Genomic DNA, 23,635 nt, shown 5'->3' on the forward strand with positions numbered 1-23,635 from the left:
GACTGTTAATGAGAGAGATGCCTATTCCATACAGGTAATTTAAGACATTTAGACATATTAAATGGATCAAGGAACACTCTAGGCTGCATATATACTCATCCACTGATCTATTTAATTTTTTAGTGTGCACCCCATCACTTTCCTCAATAAGAGGCCTTACAGATAAATCCCCTTTTGGACTTGTTTGGATTGGCAGTCTGAACTGGCAGCCCTTGCTTTTACTACATTTTAGCTACTTATTTTTTACTTTCTTTTTCTTGGAGTTATAATAATAAAGTACCTCTTTAAACAAGTGCTCCTTTTGGCTCATTTGCCATGATAACCTGTGAACTATTGATAAATATATTTAGAAGCCAAACTCCTTTCTTTTAAAGTCCTCATTTCATCTCTTATTAAAAATCTCAAGTCTGCATGTTTTTACCTGCAGTTGGAATGGACATGAACATAATTAGGGACAACATGTGTCAGCTGCATCCAACCAGTTTAAAACTGCTCCAAATTTTTTTGTGTCTGTCCTAAAGTCTAACAGACCAGTTAAACAGATAAGAGTTTTCCCTCCTGTATTCATATTTTACAGTAGTGCTTAGGTTTTTATCCTTGTTTCTTACTTATTCTTAAAGGACAAGATAATATGAGCTATATTGTTGCATAGATTCTTGGCCATCTCTGGGGTTTAAGAGATTTTCCACAGCTGTTATTTCTGAGCACTGTAAACTTGAGTACTAACACTGAATAATCAAAGCTCTAGAAAGGAGAAGAAATTCTAATTAAAGAAAAAAAATCATTTTATTAATCACTACTTTTAAAAAAGCTGATTTTTTTTTTCTTTTTTTTTTTGTTTTGTTTAGTTTGAAAAAGAGCCCAAACAAAAATGCTTCATATTTAATGAAAGGACCTTCTGAAAGTTAATTATTGGAATATCATACCTTTAGCTAATTTTCTTTAATGTGGATCTCTGTGGCATGTGAGGTCTTGAAAAAGCTAACAAAGTAAAAGTTAAGGTCTGATAGAGATCTTTGCATATGTAAGAATTTGTATATGTCTTCTAGGTGAATTTTGAACAGATGTTGTTCACTAAATTTATTACCTACCATAAATGACTTAGCGTGAGCTAGTAATTTGAGGGACTCCCAGGTGTGCACTGCTACAAAAATAATACACTGGTCAGAACTTGTTAGTCATGGTACCCTCCTACAAATTGCAGCCTATCCATATCCATACAGGTTTAATATATTTTTTTAATGTCTACTTCTCTGCAAAAGCATGCTACATGCGTTGTTCACACAATCCTAACAGCTGCGTATGAAATCACAGTTAATTCTTATGCTACATTAGCCTATATAGCAGTTTAGGTATACATATTTCCTTCTTAAGTTATGCACACAGTAAGCCATCTTTCTTGCCCATGCACATTTCAATATAGAGTACTCTAGTTCTGAATGCCAGTGCAGTTATTTTATAGTGGATTTACAGAGAACTGCAAGCTCTCAAAGATCTAGCAGCTCTGACTTGCCATCCTCCTTTCAGTTAGTGAATTTCCATTTATTCTTGCATACACTGTTTTGAAAAGAAGTTGTACAATTCTGTGTTGATTAGAGTTTCTACTTCTATGAAAACATGATTCTTCAGTATGCTATTTGCTAGACTGTGGATTCTGAAAGTGATGTTTTTAAAAATGCCTCTTCACATCATATTACAGATCTTGGACAAATGACTAAATTTTTGCTTTTATGCTTGAATGTAATTTTAAAAGGAGATCTGGGCTGACAAGTAAATGGCTGCAGAAGCTATATTTTTTTTCTGTGGCACTGTACAGCCTCTGTAAATATTTCTAACTCACTGGAGAAAGGAGCAGGGAGAAATTCTCTCTTACGAGCATTGCAAAAAACAACTTATAAAACAAGCACTTTTGAGGGAGATTGTAGTTGTTTCTAGTCATTTAATAGAGCTGTCATAGCACAAAGTAAACACTAGGCTTTATTGGGGTAATATGGAATAGCCAGCCAGAAATGAGGTTAAAACCTGATTTTTTGTATTGTGCTGGGAACACTGAACTTAGTGCTGTACATACTGAATATTTTAGTGGAAGTACACATTGTTGAAGGTGATTTATTCTCTGCAAGACTGGAACAGGTCTTAATTTTTCCCCAAATTGCTTAGAAATTAGATAAAATCCTTACATTCAGAGAACCTCATTACATGTTCTTTGTAAAACAGGTCTGAAATTGCCATTTACTCTTCAGCTGGAGGTTTAGCAGAATGAACATTTGGTAATACTTCATGAGTTTAGCTGTAAACACAGCCTGAGATATTAGAACATCAAATCTCAATAGAGTTGCAATGACCTTTTCAAGACCCACATTGCAGCCAATTTGCACACACAAAACACCGTAAGCCAAAGAATCACAAGCTGTTCACAGTACTGTGCGTCAGTTTAATGTGATTTAATACATTCTTTTCCAGAGTGATGACCTGATTATCTCTGAGGGGTCAGTTGTCATAGAGGTTAAACAAGGTTCGTACGTGGGGGACTTATTTCAAATTACTGAAATAGTTTACCTGTCAGCTTTTCATAATTTTATGTATTGTAAACAGTTTTAATGAGGAAGATTTGCTTACAGACGTGTGTTCTGTCATATACTGCAAATGTTCTTTGGGGAGCCATCATTTCTGACAGTGGTATAAGACAGGCTTCTGTTGGTTCAGATCCTCTACTGACAATGTAGACGGAGCTCCATTGGTGACACCAGTTTATAGCAGCAAACAGTAATTTTCTTTTGGAAAAATGGTTGTAAGCATAGACCCAGAAGAAAGATATATTAATGCAATAAAGTTTCAGCACAAAATTTCCAGCTTCAAGTCAGCTGGCCAAGCCTGAAATTTGGCCTTTTGCTGAGTCTTGTATCCTCTTTTTAGTAAGGGTAGCAGCTATTGTCTAGAACAGATGGTTTGAAGTGATGTTTGTGTTGAGAAAGCATATTTAAACAGTGTCTATGGAATATGAGATCATTACTCTTAGAGGAAATTTACAACAGCTTCTGCTGATAAAACTTTGCCTACTTAAAACTCTCTTCCCTTTCTTTACCTGCTTGGCCACCTAGGAAAAAGAATGAGAGCTCTGCATTCTGTGGAAGTGTGTAAATCTCTCAAAGGGAGTACTAAGCAGAAGAAAATAGCTGGGCTTTACTCACATTACTGTCTGAATGGCAATTGATTTTGGATCTGAAATATTTTTCTTATTTGCTTTATAATGTTTTACAGTGCCAAGTAGCAACAACTTTACAAAATGAGACTTTATTTACTGACCTAGTGTAAAGAGTAGAGCAACTGATGTACATTTTATGGTGTTCCTAGGAATTTAAATTACTTTATACTGAGAAAAAATAGAGTTGCAGAGGCATATTCTATAGCTCTGAATTTATTTTTTTATTTGCACTGCTTATCTTTGTCTAAGTTGAATTTCTGGTAAAGGTTAGTGGGTGTCTCATATCCATGGAAGCAGCTGCTGCAGGCTGGGGCGAGAGTCTTTTGGTCTTCATATGGTTTTCATCTTGTCTATTTCTTACCTCTCCTGAATAGTGTAGGATAAATTAGCTTATATGTGGGTTCAGGATTAAACGTGCATGGCAATGGACAACATTATATGAGCAATGTGTTCAGTATACACAAAGGTTTTAATTAGAAAGTTAAACACTGTGGTGGCATTTAATTTGGTGTGAATACATGAACCTGCTGAATTTACTGTATTTCACTTTGAATTTTTTGTTGTTTGGTTGTTTTTTTGGTTGGTTTGTTTTTTGTTGTTTTTTTTTTTTCCTCCGGTGGATTGCTTGTACTTCATGTATCTGTTATAATGTACAAGTGTTGTTGTCACTTGGGGATTATGAAAAGCTCTTTTTTTTTTGCAGATCATCCGGTGAATGAATTTTTGGATCTGTTCAGTCGCCACATGCTTCCTCATGCAGTAGATGAATCCCACATTGATGCAGAATCAGCTCAGACTGAACCCTGTACTTCAGAGTCTGTGCAGGATTCGTCTGAATATATAATATTGGATCCTTTCTTTCCAAACTTTGTAGAGTTTGAAGAAGAGGAAGACTGTGAAAATACTACTGATGTTACAACTCCTCCAGCTTTGCAGTTCATCAATGGAAAGCAACAAGTTACTAGTGCACCTAAGAGCACAAAAGCTGAGGAAGCGAGAAGTGACCAAATTGAAAGTGTTGCACATTCCAAAAATGTAACCTTTTCTCATATCAATGAAACAAACACATTTATAATACCTGAAAATGAAGCATCTGGTACTATGCAACCAAGCAAAGCTGGAGAAGTGATAGGGGCATTTGAAGTTACACAACCAACAGCAGATGTTGCAATGTTAGAACCTGTTTATAGCGATGAGTTAGAAGTTGCTATGACTGATAAATCAATAGCCATTACTTCTTCATATGAGCAGTCTCTGCAAAAAAATAAAGAGACCGTAGCATGGCATGGAACTGAGGAGATGTCTACTAAAGATACAAAAAACTTGCTTCTGATTACTAATGAATCTTCTGGAGATGGCTCCACTGAACCTGATTTATCCAGATCTCTCTTCTCAGAAGACAGTGTGACAATGTCAAGAAAGGAAGACAGTGGGAAAAATTCTGGCATAACTTCCGCTCGTACTGTATTTGCTGTGGAAGGTTCTGCCGTAACTGCATCTCTGGATACAGTTTTTGATACAGCTACAGTAGGCATAGGCATGAAAGACCTTAGTTCAGAAGAGGCATCCCCTACTCCAGGAAATCATTATAAATCAACTATTAAATTTACTGCAAACTCTCCTGTTGAAAGTCTTATGGAAACAAGCAGACATACAGCAAATCCTGAGATGGGTGCTTCTTCTTTTACAGTTCTAGAAGGATCTGGAGATGTAGAAAAGGACATCACTATAACCTCAGCCATGACAACAGAAACAGCAGTAACAGAAGCACTTTCAATGCAAGATATTTCTTTGGGTTCTGAAACAGTACCGCCAACAGAAATTTCTATAACCATTTCAGGAATCACTTCTGCTTTGCCCAGAGGAATCAGCACTCTGTATTCTGCTTTTGATCAAAGTCCTGAACTAACTGTTGCCACCAATTCTGTGTATGAGTTTAATACAGAAGAAGCTGCCAGCTCTTTTGTAACTGAAAAGAATATAAAAAATGAAAAAGAAGTGCAAACCACTGTTTATGCAAGTCAGGAATACTCAGCTACTGCTGCAGGGGGAAATTCAGAGTTGAATGAACTTGGGAGCACTACTACTGAAGTCAGAAGTGTAAGTCAAGAGCCCACCCCCCTCAGAAAAACAGTACTGGTAACAGGTACCATGAGTTCTGAAATAAGAAAGGTCACCGCCATTCCTCTGTTGAGAGAGAAACAGCTTTTTGTAAATGAAGGATCAGCAGAAGAACCAGCAGACATATTTTCAGGGGGTCCCAGAAGAAAAGTAGTAAGTACTGACTCACCGTTTACTGATCCAGGTTCTGGAGACGCAGATGTTATTGAGTCTGCTACTTTGACTTCAGTTCCAATAAGAGCTATCACTGAAACACAAACAGAAAAGCATGAAGGAAAAGTTTACGGTATACATGACACTTTACTGAAGAATGCAACAACGGAATATGAAGAACATCCAAGACCAGATGAATCAGCAATATCAATTTCAAGTACTAGGTTAGATGGCTTAACAAAGGAGCCTGAAGTAACAACTCAGATGCCCCAGAATACGTTTATTACAGGAAACCTGGGAGAACAAAAGCAGGAAACAGAACCAGCTTACACAGCTCCTTTTGAAATAAAATCTAGTCCTGATTCTAGAAAAGAGGTAATACCTCATGTTGCTTCAGGAGTTAAAACTGGAGATTTAGAAATGACTGAGGCCACACCATCTCCAGAATCAGTGGTTAGTAACAGCCCTTACGACATCATGGTGACACAGGGTACTGGCAGTGCAGAAGGAGTAGCAGTATCTACAGAAAGCAGAAATGCAGAAGTTAGTTCTTCAGCTGTCTCATTAGGAAAGATTCTCCTCATTGAGCATGGCTCCGGAGAAGAATTCAAAGGTGACAGCAGCACCACAGAACTAATGTCTAATGGACTCATTAAAGAATTACTTGGAAGTCATTTGCCATATATTGATCAGGGATCTGGGGAAGCAGACACATTCATTGAATCGTTTACAAAACCAGCAGTTTCACCCACTGGGGAACTAGAAACACAAGAAAAGTATGACAGAAAAGTTGTCAGCACACCACCTATGAATCATGCCTTCACTACTGAACCTGGCAAGCTAGTCACAAGTAGTGAAAATGAATCAACTACAATGGAAACTGTAACTGACATGAGAATGGAAGTGAAAAAAAATGATGAAATGATAGTGAGAAATTTTTCTATGAAGACTCCTTTGGTGGAAGATATATATTCTGGAGATTTGCCACAGGAAATTTCAGCAAAAGCTGTAGAATCTTCTGAAGAAGCAACAATAGACCCTTTATTTAAAAATACACAGGCTACCCATGAACATCTAGGATTTTTAAATGTTCCTACTGTCAGTCTGTATTCAGAAGAAAAGGAATTAGATACTGAATCTGTTAAAAAAAAACTTTTGTCATTTAATGACGACAGAGTAACTGAACCTGCAAAGATTGAAAGGAAATACACAAGCTCTCCAGATACAGATACAGAGCAAAAGGAGGAGTTGGTGCAAAATATTTTCCCTACAAAAGATATTCACAGTTCATTCCTGACACCCAAAGAAGAAAAGCTATCAAATAACGAACTCATTGGTGATGCATTATTTTCAGGACAAGGGTCAGGAGATGACCTTGCTATTATTTCTGCTGTAGTGCCATTAGCTGTCAAAGAAATCACAAGTACTTTAAGTCCTCATACTTCTCATCCTGCAAATTTGGGACCCAAACTATCAACTGACAGGACACAAGACTTTGACAGATTAAGCACTGAATCAAATGGTGAAGTTAATGAAGAAGTTACAAGCACTGTAGCTGGGCTGCTGTTAGAACCAGAAAACCAGTTTCCCAGCTCAGTGATCACCAGTTCCCTAGCTTTAGCAGAAGATAGTTCCAATAACTTCACCTCTGAAGAGATTAAAGAGATGACGCATTATTTTGTTGCAACTGCAAAACCTCACGACAAGGAAGCTAACTATAGGAAAGGAGAAAATGAAAGAAGTGGGACAACATCTACTTCTAAAGCTGTTTCTCGAGAGGAAACTTTACATTTACTGATTAAACATGGTGTAACTCCCATTTCTGTAATACTGAGTGGAACTCCTAATCTTGAAACAGAAGGGTCACTTGTAACCTCAACAACAAAAATGCCAGGCAGAGTATTACCTGAAAGCTCTGGAGAAGGGTCTGGATGGGTTGGTGATTTGGATTCATTTTCGGATACGTTTACTCATTTGTCAATACCCCCTGTGTCAAAGGTAGAACTAAATGCTTCATCTAGTGTTCCTGGGGAAGCTTATTCTGAAATTACAACAGAGGCACCGATAGATGGGCCACAGACTGACATCACAGGACTGGCATCCCTTTTTACAGAAGATAAAGAGATTGTGGCAAATCCATCTGCTGTTCAATCAAAGACAGCTGCATCAGAAGAGCTAACAAGTGATACTGGGATATATGAGAAAATTATCCCAGTGATTGATGATAAAAGAAGTGTTATATTGAACATCTCTGTTTATGGTGATATTACACTAATTGAAGAAAGACTTCAAATACCATCAGAAGAAACAACTATTATAGACATGGATCACTCTAAATCAATGCCTGAAGATATAATAAATGTGCAGACAATGCCAAATCTTGTTATACAGTCAACATATGGTGGTGATGATAGCATAACAGCTGAAGAGGAGAAATATGAATCAACACCTAAAATTTTCATAGCCAAAGAGAAGACACTTGGATATGGTGATAGTCTTTCTTCAACTACTTCCAGTCAGCCAAGCACTGAATCAATAACAGCTGGGCACAGATCAAAATCAGATGACAAGGATCTGGGCTCAGGGGATGCAAGAAAGTTTGCAACAGAAACTCTCATCACTACCGAACTATCTGAACTGGGCATTTTCCTTCCTACAGTGCCATCTCTGGCAAAACCTCATGTTCTTCATGAGTCTAAACATGTTGTAACAAGCACAACAGATGAAAACTACAAGCTGAATACTTCAGCAAACAACCAAGTAATAGCAGATCAAAGTGAAACAATCTCTGTCTCTGGCTTTTCTGGAATGGGACATGAAGAACTGGATGATAAGCTGCCTGTGATCCCTTCTCTTACACCAGTTTTTACTACTGAAACAGAAAGGGCTTTGACAACTGACATGCCTGATGTAAGTATTGTCACCACACAGCATACATCCCAACTGACAACTGCATCATCTAACAAGATTGACGAAAAACATCCCACAGTATACACAAACACAAAATCGGCATCAGCAGAGTACGAAGAAACAGATTCAGGCTTTTATTCAGTACATCAAACTCCTAAATCTTCAGTGACTGTTCAATTGGTTAATGGAGTATCTGAGTACTCTGATGTAATCATTCCAAGTACATCATCTTCAAAGGATTCAGATCAGTCTGATCATTCATCAGACGGAACTTTCAAAGAGGTCAGTTCTGATATTGCGGCAACATATAAACCTCCCACCACTGATCTCGACAGGACAGAGTATTCTCTGCTGGAGTTTTCCGCCAAGCCTGTTTCAGAAAGCACAACTACTGAAAGTACTCCTCACTTTAATAGTTTTGTAACAGACAGGACAGAAGAGACAGAAACCTCTGCAACTGATTTGGCTGTTGAAGAGGAAGCTACTGTTTCTGGAGATCCTTCATCAATACGTGTCTTGCCTACTGCTTTTCTGAATTTCAGAGAAAGTGTGAGCACAGATGTTCCAAATGTTAGCACAGTAAAAGCTGAAGGTTCCTTAGGAAGAGTGGACAATCCTCATCAAGAAGATGACAGAAGTACTGAGAGAGAGATCCCATGGCTTTTTTCCACACCTGTTTCAAATTCACCCAATAGCATTGAAAGTGAAGTATTTAAGCCTGACCAGGAAGCAGTTACAATGCTAGCTTCATCTTCACAACTTTTGGATGCAAGCACAGGAACACAATCAGCTTTGTCTGGGCAAGAGGAGATCACAACTATTTCTTCTAACATTGCAACAAACAACTTTACCTCTGGAAACAGTCCATATCAAAATGAGGAGTCTACAATAAGCTCTGAGGAGCCAAACACTATTGAACTTGTAACTTCATCGTTTTTCCTTCGGGAAGTCACTAATGGATCAGATTTCCTGATTGGCACCAGTGTGGGTTCAGTTGAAGGCACAGCAGTGCAAATTCCAGGTAACTTCTAAATACAATCACTTGTTGTATATGTTTGTTGTGGTACATGTAAACGTATGTCTTAACTCTGATAAGAGGTATGACAATCGGAGCACTGTATGAAATAACGGCAGAACATGTGAGGCTCAGGCATTGAAATCCACATGATTGTAACCCTTACTAAGTGAAGGAAGATGGGAGGACCAAATCTCAAGCTCACTGACTTTCCTGAGTTTTTTTTTCCTGGGCATTGTGGAGCTTTGGATCAGACTTGGGGTGACCAGCCAGTTCTAAAAGACAGGAAGGTAACATTGATTGTGGTACAGAATTTAGCTGTAACTGTTTGATTTTCCAATTTCAGATATTTTTGTCTGATAGCTTTTCTGTGTGGGCATGACAGTAGTACTTACACAGTTGGTTATAATGTGTATTTTAGGATCAGAATTTTCTATAAAAAGTACTTTTTCTTAGCCTGCAAGATGACTTTTCAGACAAGAGAAAACCAAGACTTCATATTTTCAGCCTGTCTGTAACTTTCAATGGTTGATACAGTGTCTGACTTATAAATTGAAGATCTTTCAGTTAAATGTTATTTGCCACAATATTTTGTTTTACGTAATGGTTATTAGGCATTTTTGCCAAATACACAGATGATGCAGGTAGGGTCACTTCAATCGCTTCTATTCATATTTTACCTAGATATAGTTGATGAACGAATTGAACCGGCTTAATTTCATGTGGTTTTCTATTATTTTTCATCAAATAATCCAGGAAACTGTTAATCTGAAAATGTTAACTGGGAAAATATCCAGTCCATAGGAGGACAAGCAAACAGTAAATGAGCAAGAAACATCCTTGGGTGCTTAACATGGCCTTATGTCTGGGACTTTCAGGAAACAGTCCCATAGGAAACACCCTATTTTGTGGTTGTGATCAGAATAATTTCAAAACTTCCAAAGCAAAATCCTGGCCACTAAATTACAATCCCAAACTTATGTAGACAGGGTTTTCATGTGAAGGCTTCTAACTGAACCTTCTGCTTTCCTGTGACTAGATAAAGAACTTAGAACTTTAAGGAGACATCTTTGAATGTCTAATTTGTCAAGGGTAAAATAGATGTTATTTATGTTTTATTTCGTAAACCGTAGTCAGATCATCTTGGAAAATGCAACCAAAAATCTAAACTTTTCTCATGTTTCTAAATTAATTTAGGTTACAGAACTCACCCATTTTTTTAAGTTTCCAAAACCACGGCCTTCTTCTTGTGTCCAAGAGGGGCTGTCTTCCTGACTATCCTCTGACTCTGAGATACTCAGAAATGTTTACCTATACTTGTTAATTCCTCCTACGCATTAAATAAAATGCAAATACCTAGGTTTCTAAACTCAGCTGATATAAGCATCACTAGAAGGCATAAAGCTCTGCAAGGAAAAGCTGTTTAAATGGTAACTCACATAACAACTGAGGATTTCACAACAGGTAAGCATTTATCTTAGTGTTTAGTTCAGTTATGGATGTGTTCAGTACCTTTGTGTTCTTGAGATGCGTTTTGAAGAAAGGTGGGAAATATGCATGTGTGAAATTATTCTTTCAAAGAAATAAGGACTTTGGGGCATTGATTGATTAAATATAAGCAAGTGAAACAACAGAAACCAGCTAGTATGTTCTGTGTACCCAGTCATTCTGTATAAACTAACCCTGCTCAAAAAAAAAAAAGCAAGCATTTTCCATTCATTTTGCATATGTTTAACTATTTTCAGCTATAATTAATTACCATGTCATGCAAACTAAATCCTCAATAGAACACCATAGCTTTTGAATATAGTACAAATTGCTATGAAAACATTTAATTCTGAAAGTTATTTATACTAGCTGATAGTAAGTACCATGTTGTTAAAGTTGTTAAAGTTGAAAATAGCAATGTCTGAAAATAAGTTTTACTACTATATAAACTGATCTTATTCTCCTTAGTCTATTATGTTAATAGAGTTTCTCTAACTACAGTAAAGCCTGATGCATCCATGCAGAAATGAAGAACTATTTTTTCTTCCAAAACATCAAAAAGACACCAGTTCCTTGAAGCTACAGAATCAATTTCCTTTTTCTACTCATTCAACAGGCCAAGATCCATGCAAAAGCAATCCCTGCCTTAATGGTGGTACGTGCTATCCGCGTGGTTCATTTTACATCTGTACATGTTTGCCAGGTTTCAACGGCGAGCAGTGTGAATTAGGTAAGCTGATGCAATCTAAGCACTTACTGAGTATAAAACCTTCATACATAAGACCTGCAGAAGTGCTGTGTTTTGAAGTTAAAGAATACATAGACATTTGAAAAATTCTCTAGTGAGGCCTTATTAATAAGAGAACAATAAAGTGAAGGAGGTCCACTTATACCCCTTTTCTCTCTTCCCTTAGACTGGACAAATATGTACACACACAAATGTAAGAGTTGTAAATGAACTACATGACCCAGAATTCATTGCATTAAATTCCTGACTACATCACATAAATCCAGATAAACATTAATATTTGGGATTGTTCTTGGGATAGTTTTTAAGAACTCAGGAGTCAGAGTGCAGGATACAAAATTGTGGATCGGTAATGTCATATTTCCCAAGGAAACTGCTGCTTGGCTTATGGATGAAGAGGAAGGAAGATTAGGCATAGTGAAATCAGTTATCATGCAAATAAATCATTCCCTTGGATCTTTTGCAATAATTCTGGATTATCATAGAATCATAGAATAGGTAGGGTTGGAAAGGACCTTAAGATCATCTAGTTCCAACCCCCCTGCCATGGGCAGGGACACTTCACACTAAACCATGTCACCCAAGGCTCTGTCTTACCTGGTCTTGAACACTGCCAGGGATGGAGGGATTGAACTGGTCCTAGTATGACTAGATCCAGTCCTAGTCATGACTGTATGACTAGGTCTGAAGAACATTTCCTTTCTAGGAAGGGGGTGGATTATGAAGACTTTTGTCTTTGTGTTGTAGATATTGATGAATGCCAGTCTAACCCATGCCGGAATGGAGCCACGTGTATAGACGGCCTCAATACCTTTACTTGCTTGTGTCTGCCAAGCTATATAGGTGTTCTTTGCGAACAAGGTAAGGTGTATTCTTTAATCTATGGTGGTTGAGGTCATCCTTTCCATTTCAACACTCTTCTGGAAAATCTAGGCAAGCCCTTCTAAAATGAGAGGATGAAGAAACAGTAAAAATGTGGGGAGTCATCAGTGGTGAGGAGAGATTACAGTTTTTGAGTATGTTAGAATCTCATGATTTGTGGCTCAGGAGTTTTTGCTTAGGGTTTCAACTGCACCATCTTTTGCAGAAGGATGACAGCAAACTCTATCCAAGTGCTAACCTGACTGGAAGTAGCATTACTGTTGTGCCAAATATAAATGGTTATAGGGGGGAGTTTCTGTGCCAAAATAACAGCCACACTGTTTTCAGGTGGCTCCAAGGCAAGCACAGCCTACCTCTATTGGCTTGCACATTACAGGAAAGTCATATAACAACATTCTCTCATTACTGTAGTGATGCTTGTGGGATAACATGTGGGAGTAGAATTACTCTTTGATCAAGCTTCTCTCTTAAAAAATAATATATGGTGTGAAAGACATACCAGAACCCATCACTTCCAACAAGCTTTACTGAAAAGTAGGAATAGTCTACTGGGTATGCTAGATTATATATCCATCTGCTGGGGACCATAGCCTTGATGACTTCATCCCAGAATTTTCAAACTGATTTCTTCTGTGATTATTTTAGGTAAAGTAGGTACAGAATCACAATTACGAGGAAGTTGTAAAAGGCTTTCTAACTAGACAGCAGAAATCAGATTAAATATCCAAGTTTCTGTAATTGTTAGAACATTACCTATAAGAAATCCCATTGTACTTGCAAGAAATATTTACAGTGCAAGATGATTACTCAATGTGTTAATGTAGGGGAAGAGTAGGGTAGCAAAATCTGTTCTGTCAGTAAAATTAATGAAGGAATTTCTATGGGAAAAATAAATGGTGCTTTAAGGGATACTTTCAAAGCTTGTGAAAATACTTTTTTCCTTCAGCTGAATGGTTTTGGTCACAGGTGAATGAACCAGACCTTTGAATTTGTTTAATTAACATTGGGGATTTTTTCATGTTTTTTTCTCATCTTCAGTGAAAGGCAGTTTGCAAACTCTTCCAGCTCAAACAATAGAGATTCATTTGTTAAAGCTGAGAACTCTTGAAGCTGATCAACTCCAGTGCTTTTCACTGTTTAACTTTTTCAGTAGACTGGCTAATCTTGTAATTTGAAAAGGCTTTCCCAATCTGTTCTCCCGAATTATAAACTGACAGTGTTTTCACAACAAAAGAAATAAATATTCTCACTCCCTTCCTCCTCCCCCTCATTCCAGCAAATCCATAATAAAGAGTAGCTCTGAGTACCATGGTAGCTTTCAGCTGCTTTTTATGACCAACCTGAGAGCGCATTTTAGGTGGTTAATGGGAGCATTTCCTCATTTGTCAATCAGAACCAGAGACCTACTCACTCAGCTTTGGAATTTAAATTTCCTCCACTTAAAAGTCCCCCAGTGGTTTGGGACTTAGGAAAAGCACCTAGTGCCAAATTTCCACTCCACCAGACAAAATAAAACAGTGTTGGCAATTCAGACATGGCTGTCTGGCAAACAGGTTTTATTTCAAGGCACCAGTCCTGACCTCACTAGATTTAAAGACCAGCCAGGATGACAGAATGCGTACCTCAGTGCCACCGGAAAGGTGGAGTTGAGCACACTGAGATTATATTTCATTACTTCTGTAGTTTTATTTCTCTAATATATATACTATTTGTTTTAGAAAGCTTTGAAAAAAGGGAAGAGGAAGAGCTGTCTTAGGCACAGTGTTATTCAAAATGCCATTCAAAATGCCATTCAAAATGCCATGGGAGGCAATGATAGCAGCTAGCATGCATTGCCTCTGGAAACGAAGTTCAAAGTAGGGGACAATTCTACCATGTCCAGGTTCCACAGCACTGATGCAGAAATAAACAGAGCTCAGAATTTTACCCAGACGTCCCCATGAGACTTTTCTAGTCTAAAGGATCTTCAGCTGATGTGTTATGCCTATGTCAGTGTTAGGAGGGGTTGTGACAACAGGACAGTGCAGCTTCACATCAGGAAGCTCCTGCAGGAGGTATCAGTTAGAGGAGCCTTCACAGTGATCCAAAATAGGGTGAGGGAATGCAGTCCTGTGACTCAGTGAGCTGTATCTGGCTCCTTTACAGATGTTTCTCTTGCCAAGTGGAAACAGTGCAGCAGACAATCTGAGCCTAGGAACTTCTTCCTGAAAAGAGCTAAAGTGGTCTGATACTAGAAATAGAGCAGCAGAGGGTGTTTATTTTTTTAAACTAAATTGGTAACTCAGCAAGTCAGCATCACTTCTGGTTCAGATTAGATTAGAAGTAGAGCACCTCTGGGTAGATAGTACCCTTTTTTGCCCACCACATGTATCTTTTCAAAGTACAGGTGTATATTTTGCATGTCACTTGGTGACATTTGAACAACGCTTCTTAAAATGCAGAAATATCTCAAGAACACTTTTTTCAAAGTATTACTGCAGGCTGCAGTAGATCTTGATGTGAAACTTACTCTGGGAGAGTCATCAGTCTTTCCATTGTGGTCCCTCTGTGAAACCCCCTAATGAGAGCTCTCAGTGTCCAGATAAATGTTCTTTATGAAAACTGGATGAGCACCTGTTTAGATTTTCCTCTTCCTTCCTTCCTTTTTTTTTCCTTTTGCTATTCTAACTGGTGTCTACCTGCTTTCAAGGAACAGTGTTTGTGTTTTAAACTTCAGGTTTGGCTTTCTTGGCTGCAGGATCTTTGCAGGCACACCTAGGCTAGCCTGTTTACCAAATGCAGCTACATGCATGGGCTTGTGTGCCAAAATGGCACATATGTGTTTGTTATGGGACATGCTTTTTTGAGATAATACAAACAGCTGTTCTCTTCTGGTCTCTCAAAAAAAAAATATTTTTTTTTTAAAAACATATCGGGAAGAATGTTTCCTTACAAATCAAGTTCATTGTTCAAATGTCTGTGATTATTCCAGTCTCATTTGATTCACTTTGTTCCCAGAGCACGGTAGCTTGGGATGGAAGTATTTGAGAAGGTCTCAGCAAAGATGCTTTCTGAAAACAGATGGTCTCTGATGTGTTTTAGCTGAAAAGGGCTTATTTTGAATGTTTAGTAGGGAAATGGGTTTCTCCTCAAAATATGTGGGCTAATGAGTCTTGGGCATTTGTTCATTAGCTGAAGGCATACAGAAAGAAAATTCACCACTAAGACTCATTATGTTCCAGTACTTGCGTGTTCAGTCTTTATTTTCTTTAAGACTCTTATGAAATTTCTTTAAAGACAATGGACCTATTGTCAACAGCTTATTGCAGCTGTTGAAAAATTGTATCTATGTAGTAAACTTACAGAGAGATGTTTTTCTTAATGCAGTGTTTAGAGATGTTGTTATACACATACAATTCCAGTTACAGAGCACAGAAGCTGTGTAAGTAACTCCTTGTACACATCACTAAGAAAGCCTGGAAATTGTCATAAATGTTAAGACTAGCCAGGCAACTTTTAAAACACCATAAATATGGCAAGTACGGTTTCAGTCTTTCCATCACATTCTGGAAAAAGATTACGGAAATGTGTGATTACCTCCCTGGACAAATATACAATGAACATGGAGTATTGTATTCAGTAAATGCTTGTACCTACTCTGTTCATAGGTGATTGGGTCACAAAATTCATAGCCACCTGCAATTAGATTTAAATGGTTCAGTAAAGGCATTAAAATCTTATACCCATGTAAAAGCCTTACCTTTGTGTCACCCTTTGAGAATTTTTAATGTAATAAGATACACACAGAGGATGAAATACTGCAGAGATGAAACAGCCACCACATTTTTATTTGCCTGTTCTACCTTTTTCACGCTCTAGCCTCCTCTCCCTTTCCTCTTTCCTTTTTCTTCTCTTATCAATCTGTCCTCTGAAAAAAAAAAAACCAAACAAACCAACAATCGCCCCCTCAAGCCAAAATAACCCAAAAACTTCTCTTCCCTTTCTAAAATTCCTGTGTATCTTGGAGCCTTCAGACCTGGTTTTTCTGTCTTTGTAGATTTAGGCTACAAAAAGGTGCAGGAGTTATTCAACTTTTCCCTTTTGGAAAACAACATGATATATATAAGAGAGAGGGGTTGTATGTGCACTGCAGTGCATGACTTGCAGCTAAGAGTATCTATGTTACTGTCTGGCATCTTCTACCTTAAGAAAGGAGACTTTATTATTTATGATTCCTGCTCAGGCCATTCTCATTCTTTGAACTGAGTCTTCTAGGTTTTGTTTTCCAGCCTCTTTGCCTCTCTGTTTGCCTTTCAGCAGATCTCTTGACTTGTGCACTTCTTCCCTAGCAGAGGTCAGGGAAAGCTTGATTAGAATAGCCTGGAAATGCTCTCTGGCCATGATCTTCTCAGCATGCAGTGCTGCTTGTTATTACCTGCCTTCTTTCCTGTGGGACAAGGCCATCCCTGAACAAGATGAATAATAAAAACTTAAGAGCCTTCTTGAGGGAAAGCCCTGTTAGTCAACACCATGTGGTTAAACAAATGTTCTAGAAAGCCAGAGGCAGACTAAACTTTAAAATGGTCTAGATGCCAGAGATTAATGCATCCTGTACCTCATATAACATTCAAAGAGGGAAAAGATAAAAAACTAAGAAGTTCGTAGTGTAGGTTACATTCCTTTTTCAAAGCTGTGATTACTCAAAGCACAAGCAGTTTTTACAGCTTAACTTGTTGAAAAGAGATAATCATTGTAAGCTCTATTATGTCTTTGTATTTGGTACATTTATGTCTGTACTGATGGCTTTCAGAAAATATTTTTTGATACCAGACTCCTAAGACAATGATTTCAGTGTTATTGGCATTACCAGAATTTGTCAGAGAAATTCTGATAAACCTCTGAAGTGACATGTTTGCATTTTTAATCCCATTTATGTACATATACAATTTACTTTTTATCTGGGAAGATTTAAGTCTTGAAAAAAAAACAAACTTTGTGTTTCAGGATGTGAACATCTTCTTCCTGCTACAAAGTAAGAACTAGCCTTGTTTTGTCATAAAAATTATTATACAAGTGTCTTTCAGTTGGTAGCTGCTCAAACCTAAGAAATATTATTGATATAGAATTTGCAATCATATATCCTTGGCAGGTTCTGTAGTATTTAGCTTTTTCTGTACTATATGCAGAAAGATACCATTTAGCCAAAAGGTGGTATTGGCTATTGACTATACTGACTCACTGAAAATAACAAATCCAATTTCATACCCAGAATGTATCTACACCTCTGGAAAGATTGCTTTCAGGCATGGATTTGTTTGGGGATTGATGAAACTTCCTGGGTATTTCATTTATCCAGAGTTATGGACTGAAGGTATCCTGAATTTGCCCACATACAGCACAATTTTATCAGTGGAAGTTCACAAGTTACCAGTTGCAATTATACTCCATGCACAAGTAATGTTCTTGCACCTTGTACTGAAAGTGGTTGAATAGGACTACCTGAAAATGTAGTGAGGTCTCAAATATGAGTGTTGAAGGTTTGCATTTGTACTACTTAATGAGTGGCTATCTTCTTGAATGTTTGCCCTGTGGAAAAATCCATTTACTTGCATGGAACATGCCTGTCTTTCACACCCATTGACAGTGATTTTTTTGCTTGTCACAGACACAGAGACCTGTGATTATGGCTGGCACAAGTTCCAAGGACAGTGCTACAAATACTTTGCCCATCGGCGTACATGGGACACGGCTGAAAGGGAATGCCGTCTCCAGGGAGCACACTTGACAAGCATCTTGTCTCATGAGGAGCAGATCTTTGTGAACCGTATGTACTGTTAGGATTCCTCCAAACAAGAGCAGGCTTTGAGGGCTCAGAGCTGGTGAAATATCCTCCTGATCACTCAGCCTTTTACATCTCCATCTTAAGATATACTTTTAGAATGTTTAAAAGGCAGACTTTGTATTCCTCACTTTTACTTTTGCAACCAAAGCAAGCTCCCTATCACTATTAAGTTATTATATGTTACATTGATAGCACTTTGGTTTTGAGGATGAGAACAAGAACTAGTGTTTTGGCATTAAAAACTGGTGAAACCTTTTTTATTTTGAAAGTTTTGGATAGTATATGCACCTGATATCAATGACCACACTACCACATACTGTATTAAGTAAGCATAAAGTAGTTCCTATATGTTTTGTTGCACAATCTAGACAATACTGGTCATAGCTTAAACAAAACTTTAAAAATGTAGATTAAAATGCATGCTTTTATTTTTCTTTTTTTGTTTTCCTTCCCCTCGAAAGTAGTCAGGTAGGAAACTAACCTGTCTTCTTAGGGCAGTGCCATCAGGAGGGAAGAGACTGGTTTGTTATAAATTGTTAGATAAGAATCTGCATTTTTATAGACACCCCAAAATAAAATGGAAAAGTTGAAAACCAGTCTGTAAATAGTTGTTTGCATAATGAGTGGGAGAACCTTAAGAATATGATCTCTGATTCATTCTGTGCAAATTCTCTTAATTTTCTTTGGTAAAATCTCTTCCATTTATGGGAAGGTTAATAAAAATATCTTCTGATTCCCTAGGCATTGGGCATGACTACCAGTGGATTGGCCTCAATGACAAGATGTTTGAGCGTGATTTCCGCTGGACTGATGGTAGCCCACTGGTAAGATGCCTTTGAAATTAAATCACTTGTTCATTTCTTTTTGTGGTGGCTTACCAAATTCCCACCAGCAATGAGGGAAGCTGTATGAAAAAATGCAGTCACTAAATATACACCCAAGCAAACAGCCAACAAACTTTTGTTATGGGATAACTACCATTTGGTGGCATAGTACTGAAATCTTATTCTTAGTTCTTACTGTTTCATATGTGGGAGCTATCAAAGCTTCCAAACAAACAAACAAACAAACAAGAAAATCAAGTCTGAGACCACAATTTAAGGGTCTCTGCTAGGCTGGCTTGTACGCTTCTGGTCCTATACAAGGACTCATGTGGCAATTCTCTCTGTTGTGTATATGGAAAAACACGTTTTTTTTCAGATGAGGATATGACATTCAAGCTCTTGTATTTGCTGGGTCTGTGAAAGTGCACAAAGGAACTTCTCAAGTATTGCTGGAGATTGTTCTAGTCTTCATGGCAGCTCCACATCTAGAATAGAGAAGCAGCCATCCTTAGGTGGTTCAGGAGGCCTGTAACCAATAAGCTGTTCATAAAAATTTAAGATGCTGTTGATACCTCTTATTGCCTTAAAACAAGAAGGAAAATCAGCAGACGGAGAGGGAGAACACTCTCTACCCACCATTAACTGACCTAGATTAAAAAGTTGATGAATAGAGGAAATGGTTGAGCTTTTTCCAACTCAAAACAGGCTGTTTTGTAGAAGTGACAGGTGATTTGTTGCTATTTAATACCCATTGAAAAACACTATATAAAAACCCAACCAACTAAAAATGAACAAAGTGGTCATGCTTATTATTTTCTTTTCCAGTTGTGAATTCTTCTTAAAGAAAGCATCTGGAAACACATATGCACATTCTCACACATGCACACAATGATTGTTTCTGCATACCATGTGACTACAACTGTGAAGAAAGACACCTAGGGCAAAACAGGCTTTGTTTATTACCATTTCATGCAAACAACCAGAATTTTAAAGTCCTCTAAAGTGACTTGTAAAGAAAGACATTTCCTGGGGAAACTACCATGTTGCCAGGTGACAACACAGGGGAAAAGTAAGAGATAACAAAGCATTTTGTTGCCTTGACTGATGGCTCAGTGCATCTGTGCTGGTACCAATGCACTCATTTGTGCTTGGAGCCACAAAGTCTTGCAGGATGTGGGAGAAGAGTTTAATTTAATCATTTTATCTTCCCTGTCCTCGTGTATTTTGGGGAGCACAAGATGGGCGATGACCTTGAACTGTACTCCTTCTGGATGAGTGATTCTCTGTTCCCTCATGAGTCTTATACCTCACTGGCAGTAATAGGCACCCACTTGAGCATGGTTTAGCTCTGGTTGGAGCTCAGGGGCGATTGAGGCCATCTGCAGTAGTTGGTCAAGGAGTCTATGCTTCACTAAGGGATCTGAAATTATGTGTGATGAATCTGGGTATAAACGTAGTGCCTGAAGCAGCAGCCCATCTTACTTTGGGAATTGGAAAACAAGATACATGCTCATATATTCCAAAGACAAATTTGGTATGTCACTGAATGATTAATTCAAGGAAATTAAAATTAGGGCTGATTTATTTTTTTATTTTATTCAGGCTACTGGGAAATGTAGCATTAAATTTTTACTTTAATTTTCAATATTATGAAATTAAGATATTTAAGAGCAAAGTAAGACCATCTGTCAAACAGATTTCTCATTTTGATTGATCTTTTTTCCACTTTTATTTTTAACAACTTCCCCTCTGCCTCTTCCTTCGGAAACAATTTAGATGTATCTTGAAATCACTTATGTTCTGCTGCAATGGCTTTCCCTCATAACTTATTCCATATGGTTTCTGGATACTATGGTTCTGAGCAGCTTCCTCATTTGCTCCTTTTCCCTAGATTTTAACTCATTTTTCATACTTCGTAACCACTCTTGTGGTTACAGTGATTTATTGTTTATTTAGTAACTAATATGAATATCATATATTAAATATATCTGCCTCAAATGTGTTTCCCTAAATAGTCTTAAAATTCAAATGAATTGGAATGCTGTGTGTGTCAAAATGTTGCATCATTTGTGTATTTGCAAGTGAAGAGCAGTTATGACAGCATTAAATGCATTCATATAACTTGTGATCATAAAAATCAGAATTCTCTCAACACTCAGGTTCTAACTTCAATGTCTGAGTTTAGGGGCATCTCATGCATATAGCAAAAATCTAAATTTAAATAATTCTTGTGTTCTAGATATCAGGGAACATCTGTAATTCAGCTGTTTCTAACTTTGTTGCCCAGCTCCATGTTTTCTCCAACATTATATTGTCTACCTACAATTCTGTTCAATACATGGAGGAAATTTTCTCATCTGCTGAGGATTCCCCTGGTATAAGAGTTTTCTTAGAGATACTCTCAGAAAAGTCATTATATTCGTAGGTAGACTGTGTCATTTACAAATGATGTACATTCATCTTGATCTTGATAATTGTTCAAGTTTTCTTCCAGTACAGCTTGCTTTCATCTGAAAGTCAGGCTTACATGATTTTATTAGGTTTTGGATGAAAAGAAAAAAAAAGAATTCTGATGCTTGCTTTGTTTTTTTTTTTTTTTTTTTTTTTTTTTTTTTTTTGTTAAAAGAACAAAAAACAGCAGCAGCAACAGCAAAACATGTTGTGGATGAAATTGTTGGCCCAGTGTGCAGCTGGCCCATTTTTTTTTCTGAACCATTAGAAAAAAAACCCAAACCAACCCAAGAATTAGGAATCATTGAATCACAGGCTCTGCCATTGGAGATTATGAAACAAGACTTGCATTACTTTGGTACTCATTTCCCATGGATGTAAGGACACCCACAACTAAAATATTCAATTGAAATGAACTCTTTGCCAGGTGTTGGCATGCATTTTATTAACAATTTTTGGAAAAGGGATCAAATAACTGTTTTTTTCTTTTCTTTCCACCTAAAAGGTAGTTCAACCAATGAATTCAGTGAAAGGGAATTACTCACTTTTTGACATTTTCAGCTCACACCAAGTTGTGTTTCTCCAGATTTTTTAAGCTGAAGCTAAAGCCAGCCACCATCAAATACTATAGTTGGACAAAGCACGTACACGAGTTCCTCAGTGGAGACCAATAAACATACTTCCAAGTGCATTGCACGTTGTCTCTAACTACAGTGAGCTATTGGATACACATACCCACTTAGCTGCTTTAGAGTCACATGCAGCACTGGCACATAAATCTTGTGCTGTCTCACTTCTTTTGGTTCCCAAAATCCAGGGAGCACACTTCTTGTCAATTCATGTGAGGTAAGAGTGATAAACTCACCTTTGTCATTGGCCTAGTAATGTGAAAAAACTTTAATTCTCAGATGAGGTTGTGGAAATTTCCCTTTCCTCATGAATCAGGGGATGATAGTTTCACCAATCAAATAAACAACAACCATTCAGTTTTCTGTGCAGTGTCCAGATGAGATCAATTCATACCCCTACAGTGTTATGGGAAGTGTGTTTGTGTTTTAGGGCATGTGGGCAGTGCGACCAAAGTGAGCCTATAGAATTAAGATTCTTACTGGAAAACCTAAAATAAATATAAAGTACCCTTGACAGGCTCACAGCCCTACTGAAAACAGGCAATCATATCAGGTGCCTTGTAGTGGACTATAGTGGACTAGTGACTATAGTGGAACTGCAGTCAGCCACTTTTCGTCTTTTGACATTATTTTTTCTATAGAAAATCTGGCTGTTAGCAATTCATCAAAAGTAGAAGCAATCAAAAACCCCTCTACTCCTGCATGGTTTTCATGTGTCAACTGGAATTCATGTTTAACTTGCAAAAATATTGGCAGTAAGCAAGTCTTGGAATAAATGAAGAATGATCTTGTAAATACATGCTCTGATTCTCAGACTTCCTCAAGGAAAATATTGGTGTCTTGAATAATGAAGCAAGTGCAATCAGATTCAGTGGTAATGCAATGCGTTCTATTTGAAACTTTTTGGTCCACATGACATTTGTTCATATCTCTGTACCTGTTTTTCCTAAAAGGAACTATTAAAAAAAGGAAAATTTTCCTAACAAAATAGAAATGGGCATACTCCTGAATCATAGTACTGTAGGCTCTGTTCCTGCAAGAAGAACTTGAGAAGACTTTTTGGTCTACCACACTGCAGTGTTTGATGCAGTTATCCGTGTGCTTTTAGGGGAATTTGGCAGATCAATTTCTTAATTGTAAAGTGTTTTTTAATTTAAAACTGCTAAGGATTTTCCTGCCTTTCAGGCAAATTAGCAGCATCTTATGCAATGAATTGAGTTGTTCAGATAAAGTCTCACCATCTCCTGGTAAATGACACCTTTTCAGCATGCTGCACCCAGACACAAACTGGGGTTGAAAAGTGCAAAGTAGCATGAACAAAGTAGCTCTGTCATACCTCTCATGTCCTGAAGTCAGTCCAGGTGCTACTTTTCAATAAACAAATTACT

At 37.6% G+C, this 23,635-nt stretch overlaps 1 protein-coding gene across 1 annotated transcript in view; it reads left to right on the forward strand.

Moving 5' to 3' along the window:
• The window catches only part of VCAN (versican), a 107,053-nt gene that overhangs the window by 68,529 nt on the left and 14,889 nt on the right, over positions 1 to 23,635 (forward strand). Inside the window, exons 7-10 of the mRNA XM_034072719.1 lie at positions 11,509 to 11,622; positions 12,388 to 12,501; positions 18,167 to 18,325; positions 19,085 to 19,167. Of these exons, the coding sequence (XP_033928610.1) occupies positions 11,509 to 11,622; positions 12,388 to 12,501; positions 18,167 to 18,325; positions 19,085 to 19,167 (470 nt within the window). The remainder of the gene's footprint in view (positions 1 to 11,508; positions 11,623 to 12,387; positions 12,502 to 18,166; positions 18,326 to 19,084; positions 19,168 to 23,635) is intronic.

The sequence above is a fragment of the Melopsittacus undulatus genome, chromosome Z (assembly GCF_012275295.1).
Source record: "Melopsittacus undulatus isolate bMelUnd1 chromosome Z, bMelUnd1.mat.Z, whole genome shotgun sequence".
Classification (NCBI taxonomy): Eukaryota; Metazoa; Chordata; class Aves; order Psittaciformes; family Psittaculidae; genus Melopsittacus; species Melopsittacus undulatus.